The 16,431-nt window shown below is 50.4% G+C and overlaps 1 protein-coding gene across 5 annotated transcripts in view; it reads right to left on the bottom strand.

Annotated features, from left to right (window-relative positions):
- BICD2 (BICD cargo adaptor 2) overlaps nucleotides 1–16,155 on the bottom strand; it is a 53,198-nt gene extending 37,043 nt beyond the window's left edge. For 2 of the 5 annotated variants that reach the window (XM_017342054.3, XM_002708227.5), the window contains exon 1: nucleotides 15,749–16,085. In XM_017342054.3, the coding sequence (XP_017197543.2) occupies nucleotides 15,749–15,988 (240 nt within the window). In that variant the 5' untranslated portion in view covers nucleotides 15,989–16,085. The other 3 variants (XM_070050111.1, XM_070050113.1, XM_070050117.1) reach the window with 3 other exon arrangements.
- Nucleotides 16,156–16,431: the final 276 nt, after the last annotated feature.

Here is a 16,431-nt window from a genome sequence, read left to right as displayed (position 1 = left end):
AAAGACCCCAAGGCTCAGATCAAGGGACTAAGACACCAATCAAGCCCAGTCGTCTGGTCTCCTGCTCTGCTCTGCCCTGCCCCCTTACACCTTGAAGCCTGGCCTCAACAGACCCTCATACACGGTCATCCTAGATTCTCTTACAGAGACAACCCTGGACCACGTCAAGTTTGTCAGGGTTTGAATGTGGTTTGTCCCAACAAAACTCACTCACACTGAGGTCTCACTCCCCAGGCCGGCAGTATTGGAAGGTGGGGACTAGTAGGTGTCTGGGTCACGGGGCCAAGCCCCCATCAATGGGTGAACGCCTTTCTGAAGGGAAGAGGTTAGCTATCATGAGCGTTCAGCCTGCTTTTCTCTTCTGCACATGCCCCTTTGCCGTCTGCTTTGTGCCATGAGTTGAAGCAGCACAAGGCCCTCAGCAGACAGCCAGCAGGTGCCGGGCCACGCTCTTGGATGCCCCAGCCTTCAGGATCCTAAGCCAAAACAAACCTCTTTCCTTGATAAACTACTAGTCTCTGGCCTTCTTTTCATCATGAAACAACAGAATTACTGACAGTCAACATTACTCAGCAATACTGGTCCCAGGAGCAGCAGTCCTAACACAAACCACAGGTGATAATCAGGACCCACCACGGGGGAGAAGTAATTCATGCCACAAACCCCTCTATGAGCCTGTAACATGTGGCTGTGTGAGGGGTCCCCAAAGAAAGAGACCCCGGGATAGGGTGGGGGGGAAGCTCAGGTCACTATGAACAAGGGTGACTTCCCAACAGCCAACAGGAGCCTGAGGAGCAGGTAAGGACATGTCCTTCTGAGCCTTGGTCCCACCTGACAGGACCACAGTTCAGACTCCAGCCAGTGTGGGCAGGAAAAAAGCCTCCCACAGTAGAAACTAAGGCACAGCTGGAGATGCAGTTCACTGGTGTGACCAACAGCAGCCATGCTTCTTAGTGGGAACAGGAATCTGGGTGTGATAGGGGACCCTGGCATGGCCTGTGGAGTACTTGCTGAATGACCACAGACCCACACGTGATTCCTGCAAAGCTGTCCCAAGCCAGGGAAGAGGAAGAGCAGGCAGAGAGAAGGGTGAGGGTAGTTACCTCAGAGTGGGCTTGGAATCCAAGACTGAAGGGGGAGTCGTAGGGTGGAGGGGACAAATAGCCAGACCAAGGGGCCTGGCAACCAGAAAAGGGCACCTAACACTGAGACTACAAGACTACAAGGGAGGCATCTGAACCCCAATCAGGTATCATCTCTCACCTTCACAAGGGGCCCAGAACCCGCCTCTGCCTATCTGAGCATCACAGTAGGATCTGAACCTGGATCTGACCAGTGGCTGACTCCAGGTCCCCTCAAAACACACACAGTCAAAACACGCACTGCTAAGTCAGTCAGCTCATTGGGCTAAGCTAAGCCCAGACAGACAGAAAATTACATCAAGACTGTCATGTGGACCACTTAAAAAATAACCACACAAATACACACTGGAGGAAGAAAAATATCACATTCTTCTTGTATCTAGAATCTAACCAACCATACTGTGTGATTTTTTGAAACCATGTGTAATTCTATTATTATCTGTGAAGATTAAAACAAAAAAGAAGGACTATCACTGACTGACAGTGACTGAAGCCAACTTTGCCAGTGCAGGGGTAAATACCTAGGCCCTTGGTTCCTATGACATATGTGTCCCTAAATATCACTGCATTGTTCAAAATCACACAACAAAAACCAGGGCTTCAGTGAAAGATGGTTAGTTACATAAAAACTTCATTGGTTACATAAAAAAGAAAAATAGAAACTTAAAAAAAAACAATAGCACATAATCAAGACAGTGTGGTACTGGCAAAAGAATAATCACACAGATCAATGGAACACAACAGGGAGCCCAGAAATAGATCCACACAAATATGGTCAACTGATTTTCTACAAAGGAACAAAGCCAAATTAATAAAGGAAAGTTTTTTCAACAAATGGTGCTAGACCAACTGGACATCCAGATGCACAATAATGATACAGATCTAGCTGTCTTCACAAAAACTAACTCACAGTGGACCACAGACCCGAACAAAAAAATGAAAAACTAGAAAACCTTTTTTTTTCTAAAGATTTATTTATCTGAAAGGCAGTTACAGAGAGAGAGAAAGGTCTTCCATCTGCTAGTGTACTCCCCAAATGACCACAAAAATTGGACCCAGTTCAGGCTGAAGCCAGGAGCCTGGAACTCCATCTGAGTCTCCCACATGGGTAGGAGGGGTCCAAGCACTCAGGCCATATTCTGCTGCTCTCCAAGGCACCCTAGCAGGGAACTGGATCAGAAATGGAGCAGCTACACCTAGAACTAATGCTCATATGAGATAGTGGCACTGCAAGCAGTGGTTTAACCCGTGTTTTCTTAATTAGAAAACTAATTAAGAAAACAGAAATCTATGTGACTTTGGGTTTGGTGATGAAGGGCAGGCAATTGATACAATAAACCCTTGGGATGCTGACATCCCATATTGGAGTGCCTGAGTTCAAGTCCCAGCTCCACTCGTGATTCCAGCTTCCCGCTAACAAGCATGTTGGGAGGCAGTAGATGATGGCTCAGGTAGTTGGGTCCTTGCACCCACATGGGAGACATGGATTGAGTGCCTTGCTCCTGGTTTAAGCTTGGTGCAGCCCCAGCTGTTGTAGGCATTTGGGGAGTGAATCAAAGGATGAGAAATCTCTCTCTCCCTTTTAATAAGTAAATAATATAGAAACCTCTGCTTTGTCAAATGCATTGTTAAGAGAATAAGCCGGGCTGGCGCCACAGCTCACTTAGCTAATCCTCCGCCTGCGGCGCCAGCACCCCAGGTTCTAGTCCCAGTTGGGGCGCCAGATTCTGTCCCGGTTGCTCCTCTTCCAGTCCAGCTCTTTGCTGTGGCCCAGGAGTACAGTGGAGGATGGCCCAAGTGCTTAGGCCCTGCACCCGCATGGGAGACCAGGAGGAGGCACCTGGCTCCTGGCTTCGGATCAGCTCCTGGCTTCGGCGCCAGCCATGGTGGCCATCTGGGGGGTGAACCAACAGAAAAAGAAAGATCTTTCTCTATTTCTCTCTCACTGTCTAACTCTGCCTGTCAAAAAAAAAAAAAAAAAAAAAAAAGAGAGAGAGAGAGAGAGAGAGAATAAGCCATAGACTAGAAGAAATATTTTCAAAACAGAACCTGTATCCAAAATATATAAAGAACAGAACTTGTATCCCCTGCCTACCAAAAAAATGCATATCCAAAATACAGAAAACAACTTGTATTCAACATATATACAAATATATCCAAAAACTGTACCCAAAAGATCAGGACAGATAATTCATCAAAGAAGATATACAAACGGCAAATAAAAGATGTTCAACATCCTATGTCATTAGGGAATCGCAAACTAAATGTATCAAATCTGTAACATTAACAAATGCAGGCAAGAACATGGAGCAACAAGAACTGTCAGCTATAGCTGAGAAATACAACATGGTCCAGCCACTTTGGAAGACAGTTTGGCAGTTTCTTACAAAGCTAAACAAACCACATAATCTGGCACTCTCTTAGGTATTTACCCAAATGACGTGAAAACATGGGTCCACACAAAATATTGGACAGAAATGTTTATAACAGCTTAATTCATAATTGCCAAAACCAGAAAGCAGCTAGAATGCTCTTCAATGGTGAAAAAACTGGTACATCCGTACAAGTAAATATTACTATGCAAAAAAAAAAGCTACCAAGCTATGAAAGGACGTGGATGAAACTTAAATATATAATGCTAAATGAAATAGGTCAATCTGAAAAGGCAACGTATGTATCATATGATTCCAATTATGTGACATTCTTGAAATGACAAAACTACAGAGATGGCAAAAATATCAGTGATTGCCAGAGACTGGTAGAAGGTGGGTCTGAATAGGTGAACTATGGGAGATTTATTTTTTAAAAAAGTGAAATGATCCTATGTTATATTGTGATGGTAGATAAATGAAACAACACATTTGTCAAAACCCAGCTAACTTCACAGAACAAAGAGTGAACTCTAATATATGTGAATTTAAAAAAAAAGTCATTTAGGAGATCAAGGAATGTAGGGATACAATGTAGAATTTGGTAAAACCATCTAATTGCATTACAAATGTATGAAACCAAGTCACAGACCAGGGTGGGAGGATAAGATGCTGAATTGAGTAACTCTGGAAGGAGTCTGTAAGACTAAAGGCAGGGGCCAGCGCTGTGGCATAGTGGGTAAAGCCATTGCCTGCAGTGCCGGCATCCCATATCAACGCCAGTTCATGTCCCGGCTGCTCCACTTCCAATTCAGCTCTCTGCTATGGCCTGGGAAAGCAATGAAAGATGGCCCAAGTCCTTGGGCCCCTGCACCTGTGTGGGAGACCTGGAGGAAGTTCCTGGCTCCTGGCATTGGATTGGCACAGCAGCCATTTGGGGAGTGAACCAAAAGATGGAGGATCTCTCTCTCTGCCTCTCTGTAAATCTGCCTTCCAAATAAATAAATAAATCTTTAAATTAAAAAAAAAAAAAAGACTAAAGGCAAAAGGATTTATACAAAAGCTGTACTCTAGCTGACTGTTTCCCATGGGGATACAGGTTGGCCCTCCAGACACTACTCTGTGTGGACTGGAAAGGGGCACTTCAGTCACTGATGGCAATGGGGGCCAGGTATCTCTCTGATGGAGCAGGGAAGTACCAATAAGCAGGGGACATGGTAAGGATGATTCGTGTGCGGATGGATTAATTTGGACACATCAATATGAAATCATATTTCACTAAATACACACCCAGATGGCTGCCTCCAGGTGTATCTGGAGATACACGTATGTCACAGAGGTTAGTGTACATACATATACCTCCTTGCTTTGTAGCCAAGAAGGCCTAGTGAAGACCACAGAGGCAACGAGCCATCTAGCAAATAGATCTTGGTTTCTAAGACTTTCTCAAGTAATGGATCTAGGGTGTCCTGGGAGGAACACTGATTCTAGGATTGGGGGAAGTAAGGAAAGATAGGAGGGGCAAGCGGTTAGCCTACCAGTTAAGATAACCACATATCGGCCAGCGCCGCGGCTCACTAGGCTAATCCTCCGCCAGCACACCGGGTTCTAATCCCGGTCGGGGCACCGGATTCTGTCCCAGTTGCCCCTCTTCCAGGCCAGCTCTCTGCTGTGGCCACGGAGTGCAGTGAAGGATGGCCCAAGTACTTGGGCCCTGCACCCCATGGGAGACCAGGATAAATACCTGGCTCCTGCCATCGGATCAGCGCGGTGCGCTGGCCACAGCACGCCGGCCATTGGAGGGTGAACCAACGGCAAAGGAAGACCTTTCTCTCTGTCTCTCTCTCTCACTGTCCACTCTGCCTGTCAAAAAAAAAAAAAAATTAAAAAAAAAAAAAAGATAACCACATATCACATCTGAGCATCTAAGTTTGTGCCCTGTCTCAGCTCCCAACTCCAGCTTCCTGCAAATGCAAACCCTGAGAGACAATGGTGATGACTCAAGTAACTGAGTTTCTGCCATCCACATGGGAAGACTGGGACTGAGTGCCCCACTCTGGCCCCCCTCAATGGGTATCTGGGGAGTGAATCAATGAATGGGAGTTCTCTCTCTCAAATAAGTAAATTTTTTCTATGTAAAAAAAAATTTTTTTTTTAATGATGGAATAAGTCGAAGGGGCCTAAGAGCCATCTAAAAGAGCTTTCAATAGCCAAACCCAGAAAAAATTTGAGCAAAAAAATTAGTACAATTGGATTATAACTCAATGTATAAAACAGATTTCTATGAGTCTACACTGATACAAATAAATAAATGGAGGGAAGGCAGAAGGGTGAGCCTCCCAGGCAGCAAAGCTCCAAATACTTCATGCAGCCACCCTGCCCTCAAAGACATGACCCAACCTCCTACTCCTGAGGGTGGGCTGCACAGTGACTCAGTGTGGAGAGGAGCAGCGAGTAACAAGCACCTCCGCCAGGTAGCCAAGCTCAGCAGCAACAGTGTGAACCCCTGAAATGTGTAAGGGCCTTTACTTCTTTGATCTTCCCTCTCAAACCTGCAATTACAGTTTAATCATGAGAAAAACATCAGACACATGCTAACTGAGGGACAGTCTATAAAACATCTGACCAATCTTCCTTGAAAGTGCCAAGGCCCTTAGAAGCAAGCAAAGTCTGAGAAACCATCACAGCAAGGGGAGCTGAAGGAGATGTGATAACTAGGAGTCATGTGGGGTCCTGGACGGGGCTTTGGAACAGAAACAGGACATCAGGTAAAAACTATGGCAATCTGGATAAAGCATAAACCTTAATAACAATGCCTTGATATTCACTCATCACTTGTAACAACTTACACATGTAAATATATACTGTACATATACTGTGTTAATAAAGGCAACTGGGTGTGGAATATATAGGAACTCTATGTACTATCTCTGTAATTTAAAATCTAAAAAGGGTTACAAAGTAGTTTACTTTTACTTATTTTTTATTTACGAGAGAACGAATGAGAGAGAAAGCATTCGCATCTGCTGGTTCACTCCCTTAATACTCACAAACTGCTGTAATCAGATGAGGTCAGCCAAAGCGAGGAGCCAGGAGTTCACTCCAGGTCTCTTGTGTGCGCAGCAGGAACCCAATTACTTCATCATCACTAATGCCTCCAGGCTCATTAGCAGAAAGCTGGAGTCAGGAGTAGAGCCGGGACTCAAACCCAGGCACTCCTGTTTGGGATGTATGTACCTTAATGACTAGGTCAAACACTCACCTCCAAAGTAACTGATTTATTTTTTAAGGGTATGGGAAATTTTTAAGACATTTGTTTCTTTTTTTAAAGATTTATTTATCTGTTTGAAAGTCAGAATTATAGAGAGAAAGACAGAGACAGAGAAGTCTTCCATCTGCTAGCTCACTCCCCAAATAGCCGCAATGGCCAGGACTGGACCAGGTCAAAGCCAAGAGCCAGGAGCTTCATATGGGTCTCTCACGTCGGTGGCAGGAGCCCAAGCCCTTGTGTCAACCTCTGCTGTTCTTCACAGGCTAGCAGCAGGAAGCTGGATTGAAAGTGGTGCAGCTGGAACCAGCACCCATATAGGTTGTCAGCATCACGGGTGGCGGCTTTACCAGCTATACCACAACACTGGCCCCTTTAAAAATTAATGCTAAAAAGGCAGCAGTCTTACACATAAGTGGTTCAGAAACACAAATGCTACAATACACATGACACTTTATCTTAACAAGGAGCTGAGGTATGCCAGTGGATGTGGTGTCACAGGGGCTGCTTGTGTGTGGCAGTAAGGTGGTGGAAAGAGGTCTTCTGAAACGGGATGGAAGCAGTACCATCAGAGTGTGTGTCCTGTGCATTCCCAGGTGGCTTGGGTCAGCTGGGTGTAGAGTTCTGCATTCACTAGTGGGTTTCATGGACAAAACATCACACAGGAAAATGCAAAATACTTATTATATTCAAACGGCTCCTTCCTACATCAATCAGTTTGGAACAGATTCACATTTTTTTTCTTTTTTTAAAGATTTTTTATTTATTTATTTGAGAGGCAGAGTTACAGACAGTGAGAGGAAGAGACAGAGAGAAAGGTCTTCCTTCCTTTGGTTCAGTCCCCAAATGGCTGCAACGGCTGGAGCTGCGCTGATAAGAAGCCAGGAGCCAGGAGCCAGCCTCTTCCTGGCCTCCCATGTGGGTACAGGAGCCCAAGCACCTGGGCCATCTTCTACTGCTTACCCAGGCCACAGCAAAGAGCTGGATTGGAAGAGGTGCAGCTGGGACTAGAACTGGCGCCCATATGGGATGCCAGTGCACAGGCGGAGGATTAACCCACTGCACCACGTCGCTGGCCCTTCATATTTTAACATTAAAAGAATTTGTGTGTGTGTGTGTGTGTGTGCGTTTGTTTGTCTGTTTTAGATTTATTTATTGGAGAGGCAGAGTTCCTAAGAGAAGGTGGAAAGGAGGGGCAGAGAAACAGATCTTCCATTTGCTGGTTCACTCCCCAAATGGCTGCAATAGCCAGAGCTGGGCCAATCCAAAGCCAGGTGGCAGGAACTTCATCCAGGCTTCCCATGTGGGTGCATGGGCTCAAGCAATTGAGCAATCTTCTGTGGCTCTCCAGGCACATTAGCAGGGAGCTGGATCAGAAGAGGAGCAACCAGGATTTGAACCAGTGCTCATATGGGATGCCTGCACTACAGGCGGCGGCTTTACCCACTATATCCCTGTGCTGCCCAATTCACATTTTCAAAAGAAACATAACAGCAGAACTGACTGCTTCACCAAAGAAATAAACTTGGTTCAATCCCCCATCACTGGATACAGAAATGTAAATAATACCACCTTAAGATACCATTTTATTGGGGCAGCCCTGTGGCATGGCAAGTAAAACTACCGTCTGCAGCACTGGCATCCTATTTGAGTGCCACTTTGAGGCCCGGCTGCTCGGCTTCCAATCCAGCTCCCTGCTAATGTGCCTGAAGGGCAGCAGAGGAGGGCCTGTGCGCATGGGCCCCTGCACCCATGTGGGAGATCTGGAGCAAACTCCTGGCTCCTGGCTTTGGCCTGGCCCAGCCCTGGTCCCAGGTGTTGTGGCCATTTGGGGAGTAAACCAGAGGATGGAGGTTCTCTCTCTTCTGCCCCAATTCTGATATTTAATAAATCTTTAAAAAAAAAAAAAGAATCAGAAGATGGAAGATCTCTCTCTCCCCCACTTCTGTCATTCTGCCTTTAAAATAAATAAATACATAAATCTTTGATTTTAAGAGCTTTTTTTTTATAAAGATTTATTTATTTGAAAGTCAGAGTTACATAGAGAGAGAAGGAGAGGCAGAGAGAGAGAGAGAGGTCTTCCATCCACTGGTTCATTCCTCAATTGGCCGCAACGGCCAGAGCTGTGCTGATCCGAAGCCAGGAGCCAGGAGCTTCTTCTGGGTCTCCCATACAGATGTAGGGGCCCAAGGACTTGGGCCATCTTCTACTGCTTTCCCAAGTCATAGCAGAGAGCTGGATCGGAAGTGGAGCAGCCAGATCTCGAACGGGTGCCCATACTGGATGCCAGTGCTTCAGGCCAGGGTGTCAATCCACTGCGCCTCAGTGCCCCCCTTTTTTCTCTTTAAAGATTTATTTATTTATTTATTTATTTATTTATTTGAAAGTCAGAGTTACACAGAAAGAAGAGAGGCAGAGAGGGAGTGAGAGAGAGAGGTTTGTTTTGTTTTGTTTTTAAAGATCTTTTATTTATTTATTTATTATTATTATTTTTTTTTTTTTGACAGGCAGAGTGGACAGTGAGAGAGAGAGAGACAGAGAGAAAGGTCTTCCTTTTGCCGTTGGTTCACCCTCCAATGGCCGCCGCGGTGCTTTTCCTGGTCTCCCATGTGGGTGCAGGGCCCAAGCACTTGGGCCATCCTCCACTGCACTCCCGGGCCACAGCAGAGAGCTGGCCTGGAAGAGAGGCAACCGGGACAGAATCCGGCGCCCCGACCGGGACTAGAACCCAGTGTGCTGGCGCCGCAAGGCGGAGGATTAGCCTAGTGAGCCGCGGCGCCGGCCAGATCTTTTCTTTATTTGAAAGAGTTACACAGAGAGAGGAGAGGCAGAGAGATACCATTACCTCAGGTCACATTTTTAGGACACACAAGGAATTCTACAGCCTCGTAGACATGCTAGCCATCAGTGAGGCCAGGCCCCTGCAGCTCCATGTGTGAGAGCTGCGCCAAACGGCCCACAGCAGGAGGAATGACACAGCAACCGGCCAGGGACACCAAGCTGGAGGCAGAAGTGCTTGCAGAGAGGACACTCCTGGGCAACCAGGGATGTGCTAGACTACAACAAAGAGAGGGGCAGAGAGCAGAGGGGCGAGCTTAGGGTGAAGCCAACAGCAGTCAGTCCTCACTCTGACCATGGCATCCCCTCCTGTAGGACAGGGACAACAGCACGGGGCACCTCAAGGTGACCGAATGCACTGCCAGGTGGCAGCAGCATCTGAGGTGGGCACAGGCATAGGGTAATGGCTGGTGAAGAGAATGAGTTGTACAGAAGACAACAATCTTGTAGTTCAAAAGCAAGCCATGTTTTAGCTGAAGGCAGCACCCTGCTAATTTTTTAAAACAGAAGACAGGAGCTCTATGCCAAGCAGAAGCAGCTAAGGTAGGAATCTTGGCTTGTGGGGGCTCTAACATAGCACAGGGATGGGCAAGGAGTCCTAGGACAAACCAAACATACTTTGTTTTATTTTATTTTTTTTTAATATTTATTTATTTATTTGAAAGTTAGAGTTACACAGAGAGAGGAGAGGCAGAGAGAGAGAGAGAGAGAGAGAGGTCTTCCATCCGCTGGTTCACTCAGTTGGCCGCCATGACCGGAGCTGTGCCAATCCGAAGCCAGGGTCCAGGAGCTTCTTCCGGGTCCCCCACACAGGTGCAGGGGCCCAGGTACCTGGGCCATCTTCTACCTCTTTCCCAGGCCATAGCAGAGAGCTGGATCGGAAGTGGAGCAGCCAAGACTCAAACCAGAGCCCATATGGGATGCCGGCACTGCAGGCAGCCACTTTACCGGCTACGCCACAGCGCCGGCCCCAAACATGCTCTGTCATTAACTAAATGCAACATGCCTGGCTCCTGATGTGAACAAATCAACTGTAAAATGAAATTTATGAGCCAAACCAGAGAAATTCAAACACTGCATGGACAGCAGACAACATAAAGAATTTTCAACAGGTTTTCAGTTGTGAAAATTCAACTCTGGTTAGGTTTTTAAGAGTCCTGGGACCAGCACTGTGATGCAGTGGGTTAAGCTGCCACTTGAAACACCAGCATCCCATATTAGAGCACTGGTTTGAGTCCCGGCTACTCCACTTTCAAGCAGCTCTCTGCTAATGATCCTGGGAAAGCAGAGGATTATGGTGCAAGTACTTGGGCCCCTGCCATCCCTGTGAGAGACTTGGATGGAGTTCTGGGCTCCTGGCTTTGGCCTGGCCCAGCCCCAGCCTTTGAAGCCATTTGGGTGAGTGAATCAGAAGATGGAAGATCTCTCCCCCTCCCTGCCACTTCTGTCATTCTGCCTTTAAAATAAATACATAAATCTTTGATTTTTTAAGAGCCATTTTTTTTTAAAGATTTATTTATTTGAAAGTCAGAGTTACATAGAAAAGGAGAGGCAGAGAGAAAGAGGTCTTCCAACCACTAGTTCACTCTCCAACTGGCTGCAACGGCCAGAGCTGAGCTGATCCGAAGTCAGGAGCCAGGAGCTTCTTTTGGGTTTCCCAAGTGGGTACAGGGGCCCAAGGACTTGGCCATCTTTCACTGCTTTCCCAGGCCATAGCAGAGAGCTGGATCAGAAGTGGAGCAGCCAGGTCATGAACTGGCGCCCATACAGAATGCCGGCACTGCAGGTGGCGGCTTTATCCGCTACATCACAACCCCTGCCCCAAGAGCCTTTATTTTCTCAACAGAAAAACTGATATATGTACATCAGTAGCCATATAAGATGAAATGAGGTGCAGTAGCCAGATGGCCACAGTAGCCACTGTGGACACCTGGCAGGGGAACAGGCACACCTGCCATCTCCCTTTCCTCACTGGTCAAACTTGTAATGAAGGTGGCATTTAAACATTTGTTAAGTCCCTTAGGAGAGAGATTATGCAAAAACCCAACTTTAAAAGAGCAAACCCATAAACAGCAAACCATTACAACTGCTTCTAACGCAATAGTAAGAGTGTCACAGCACCTTCAGACCCACAAAAACCACTGTCTTTCCCCATGTGAATTAAACCTGCTTGTCTGTGGCTCAGAGGGTAGCACCAAGCTCCACATCTTTTCTCTTTAACTGTGGCAGATGCACCACGCACACCCTGTTGTATGGCATCTGTGTCTCATATGCAGGAAGAATCAGCAGGGAGAGAATGGTCCGGGGCTCCCCATGTTTACCGTTTCTTTCTTGTCTGCACAGATCCTACCAGACAGTGCTCTGGGGCTATGCTCTCACCTTCCTAAAATGCATCTGCAATCTTTTAAATAGTCACTTCTGAAAAAGAAGCCATCCCCAGTCCTCCTAGACACCATCATCCACCTGAGCCTGGAAGACCAGCACTGCTCTGAGAAGGGCAAAGGGTATCTGCCATGCTCTCAGCCCCCTTCTCTGTTCAGCTCCCATGGCAGGGCCAGGCTGACCAGGGACAGCAGGATTTAATCCTGAGAAGGCAGCCACACACTGAGCTTTCCTCCTCCAGGGGTCAGCTCTAGGGCTACACTCTGAATACTGGACAATACAAAGTCAAGGGCCAATGTCCCACCCCTTATAGCCTTGCATGGTGCTGGACAGTCCTGCTCACCAATCTGCCACTTCCAATGTTTGCCACAGCTCTGCATCCAGACAAGTGCAGGGAGAAGCAAGTATGAGGAGTTGGCACTCCACACACACACACACACACACACACACAAAGATGAAGACAAAACTAATCTCTGCTCTCAAAGGAAGAAGCTGGGTCCTTGAATGACAAGAAGGCTCAGCAGGAACCTCACATGGATCTGAGATGCTCTGGCCCAAGGTGGTGGACCACCTGAGGGCTCCTGGAGAACTGGGCTAGGGCAACAGGCACCATTATTCACCAGGCATTAACCATCCCGGCCCAAACAGGCAGAGTGGCTCCCCAGGACCACAAAGTACCTGAGGGCCCCAGTAGGGTCCAAACCACTCCTGACTCAACAGGAGGCAGCTCCTCTCTTGCCTGGTGGCACTGGCTTCCCCTGGGTCTGCAGGCTCTCAACACTGAGTTCAATCCTCCCTCAGGCCCCACCTGCTAAGTCTCAAGCATGCTTGGCATCCCTGAAGACAGGCTGCTCCATTGCAGCTGTGCCAACCACCTGCCCAGTGGAAGGTGGCCAAGGCCACGCCTCCTCGTGCCACCAGTACTAGATGGTGTAGCTATTGCTTGTCTAGAGCTGGCAGACTGTGCCAGATCCCACAACTGGTGAGACACACAGGTGCCCGGTCCCCAGGCCCTGCAGGAGGAAAAAGAACCATGACTCAAGGTGGGAGTTTCAGACATTTTTAAAAGTGGAAGGACTCTTAAAGGCTCCCTCATGACCCCAACCCCCACTCCGTTGGTGGGAAGGGAAGTGGAGCAGTTAGTGACAAGCGTGAACACAGGGCCATTATCTTTCGATTCCAGTGGCTGCCTCTCTGACTATAGGGCCCTGCAAACAAGCTCAGTTCCGCACTTTGGGGATTTTTTTTAGGGCCCTTACCAGGCTTCTTCACATGTAAGCAGACCTCTGCCCCTACCTGCCCCCTAAAAAGCCCTAGGCCCACCCCAACACCCCTGTCTCCTTGAAGTAAGACATGCCATAGTCACTTAGGACCAGGAAAACCACGCAGCTCAGCTAAGTCCACCTAGTTTGCTTCCCCATCATGCCAAGGAGAGGACTCAGTAGGACCTGGGACAGAAGTAGCCCTCAGTGAGGTTCAAAAGATCAACAACAAAACGAACCAGTGGGCATCCTCCCATATCCCATATGGGCACCAGTTTGGGTCCCGGCTGCTCCAGCTCCCATTCAGCTTCCTACTACTCCTGGGAAGGCAGTGGAGGACGGCCCAAGTGCTTGGGCCCCTGTACCCAAGTGCAAGATCTGGAAGCTCCTGGCTCCTGGCTTCAACCTGGCCCAGCCCTGGCCCTTGCAGTCATTTGGGGAGTGAACCAGAGAATGGAAGATCTCTCTCTCTCTGTCCCTCTTTATAACTCTGCCTTTCAAATAAACAAAATAAATCTTAAAAAAATTAATATTAAAAAATCTTGACGTGTGAAATAAGAGATGATATTTTCAATGACGATACAAAGCTGAACAGGTTAACAAGAGCCTGTACTGGCAGAGGTGAGGACCAGGCACACTGTCCAGGGAGAGGGACTGGGAGCAGCTACTGGATCTGAGGCATGTTCAGCCCTGTTCATCTGAGCAGAAATCTTATCCCACTTCACAAAGCGGAGGGAGCAACTTGTCCAAAGCTAGGCTGCCAGTACACGGAGGAACCAGGAGGTGACTAAACCAGGTGAGCAGATGCCCAAAGAGCTCCTACAGCTGCAGCTGCACCCTCTTCCCTGTGCTAGGACCTCAGCCTCCAGACACATGCTGGGTAACTGAGCCAAGATTCCTCGTGCTGCCAAAATGTTTATGTCCCACCAGCAAGGAGCTGGCAACTGAAAGGCCCCACAGTGGAGCCAAGTTAGGTCAGTGACAGTCCCTTATTACAGCGGACACTGCCGGAGAAACACTGAACACAGAAAGGGATTGTGGGGGCTGCCCAGCGCTGGGAGGGCTAGGGGAAGAGCACTGCCTGCCTGGAGGAGGGGGGATCGCAGCTGGCAGAGTGCGTGAGCCTCACCACAGGGCACTGCCACCCCTTATCACAGCCCCTCCCTGGAAGGGGGCCACATGTCCACCCAGTACCAGTGGGGCCTGGCTGCGAGAGGACACCAGTGCCTGCTGACAGACAGCATCAATGTCCACAGCCCCACCCACGGGCGATGAGGCCTTCACTGATGCCGGGTTCCCTGCTCTGCCCAGCGTGAAGCTAAACACCCTCGTGGATTAACTCACTCTCTCCTCTCTCCCATCATGAACAGGGGATTCTACAGGTCTCCTGAGGGAGGCAACAGAGGCTCCAAAGGGTCCCGGTCCCTATGGAGTGGGGCTGGCGGCGCTGCACCAAGAGCCAAGAGCTTACTGGGACAGAGTCCAGGTAGGAAAGGGAGGCACCTGTCAGAAAGGGACTGGCCACACCAGGCCTTTCCAAATATACCGCTCTTTTATAAGGGGGCAAAGCTGTACCCCCATTTTGCCCAGGAGGAGGCTAAGATTCATGGAGGGTTCCTGCCCACAGCCATCACCAGCATGGGACAGCGCCCGGGTTCAAACCCACCCAGGAAGTAACTTCTCCCTCCAACCTCCAGAGCAGTGCTGGAGAGTCGGGGTGGGGTGGGGGGGTGGGGGGTGCGGCAGAGACAGAAACGAAACATTCTCAGGCTGCAGCAGGATTGCCCGGGACCCTCGCTGCCACGGCACCGCCTCTCGGGCTCTCAGGCAGCGCGAGGGAGGGGAGCTAGCTCCCCCCCTCTGCCCACAGAGAGACGACACAGACACTGAAGTGTCCCTCCAGAAGGGACACAGACGGCACCGCAGGAAAGGCCCAGGAGAAGAGGACGGAAGCGGGCAAGGGAAGTCACGCATTCCAGCCAGCGCGGCGCAACAACAGCGGAGAGGGCCTGAAGACCCCGAACACGCAGCCCGAACCCCGACTCCCAGGACTCACGGGATGCAGCGGCTTCGCCCGGAGAGGGGAAGCGATGCGCCTGATGGTGACAGCAGGGGACACCCAGGCCAGCCACTTCCTAGTGGGTCACCTGCGTCCCTGACCGCAGCATCTGGCCTACCCCCACCCCCCGGACTCGGGCCAGTGACCCAAGCCCAACCCTGCCAGGGAGCCCGGATCCCGAGGCCGCGGCCCGGCCCACTCCCACGCCCCGCCCGAGCCCCGACCCCAGCACCGCAGGCCTGCCCTCCGCACCCCGTGCCGGGCAGGGTGACCTCAGCCGGCCCAGAGCCGGGGAGGACGCCTGCAGGCCCTGGCAGGGGTGAAGGTCCGAGACGGGGTCGCAGGCAGGGTCGCAGACTCAGGCCCGCGCGGCAGGGGTCGCCTGCTCAGACTCGGGTGGGGTGGATGTCGGGGGGGCGGCGACTCACTTCTTTGAGCTGCTCCATCTCGCTGCGGATAGCCTCGTAGTCCACCTCCAGCTCCTCAAACTGCAGCTTTAGCTGGTGCTTCTCCTCCAGTACCGCCAGCCCATACTCGGCCGCCTGGATCTTCTCGCGCGTGGTCTCGGCCAGCTCGTGAGACAGCCGCTTCAGCTCCGCGCGCAGCCACTCGGGCTGCGCCTCCATCACCAGCCGCGCGTACTCCTCCTCCTCCGACGGCGCCGACATGGTGGCCGCGAGCCGGGCCGGCTCCCCCGAGGCCGCCGCAGGCCGGGCCCTCCTCAGCCACCACCGCCGCCGCCGCCGCCGCCGCCGCCGCCGCCGCCGCCGCAGCCGCCCAGCCCCGACGGCCGCCCGCGCCGCCACCGCCCCTCCCCGCGCGGGGAACGCCGGGGACTGCAGTCCGCATCGCCTACATGTCCCGTCGTGCCCAGCGCGCGCCCGACCCCGTTCGTGATTGGTCCGTGCCCCGAGGGGGCGGTCCCTCAGCGCCATTGCCTCCGCCCTGGAGATTGTGAGGACTGCGGTCCCGTCTCGCACCGCCTACCCGGCCCGTCGTGCCTTACGCGCTTTCAGCCCCGGCCGTGATTGGCCCGTGACGCCGCCATCACAGCCGGGTGACAGGGCTGCTTCCGGTGCCCCGGACGGCGCGCACCGAGTCCGGCATCCCA

The sequence above is a fragment of the Oryctolagus cuniculus genome, chromosome 1, assembly GCF_964237555.1.
Source record: "Oryctolagus cuniculus chromosome 1, mOryCun1.1, whole genome shotgun sequence".
Taxonomy (NCBI): Eukaryota; Metazoa; Chordata; class Mammalia; order Lagomorpha; family Leporidae; genus Oryctolagus; species Oryctolagus cuniculus.
This window is presented reverse-complemented; position numbering and strand designations above follow the sequence as displayed.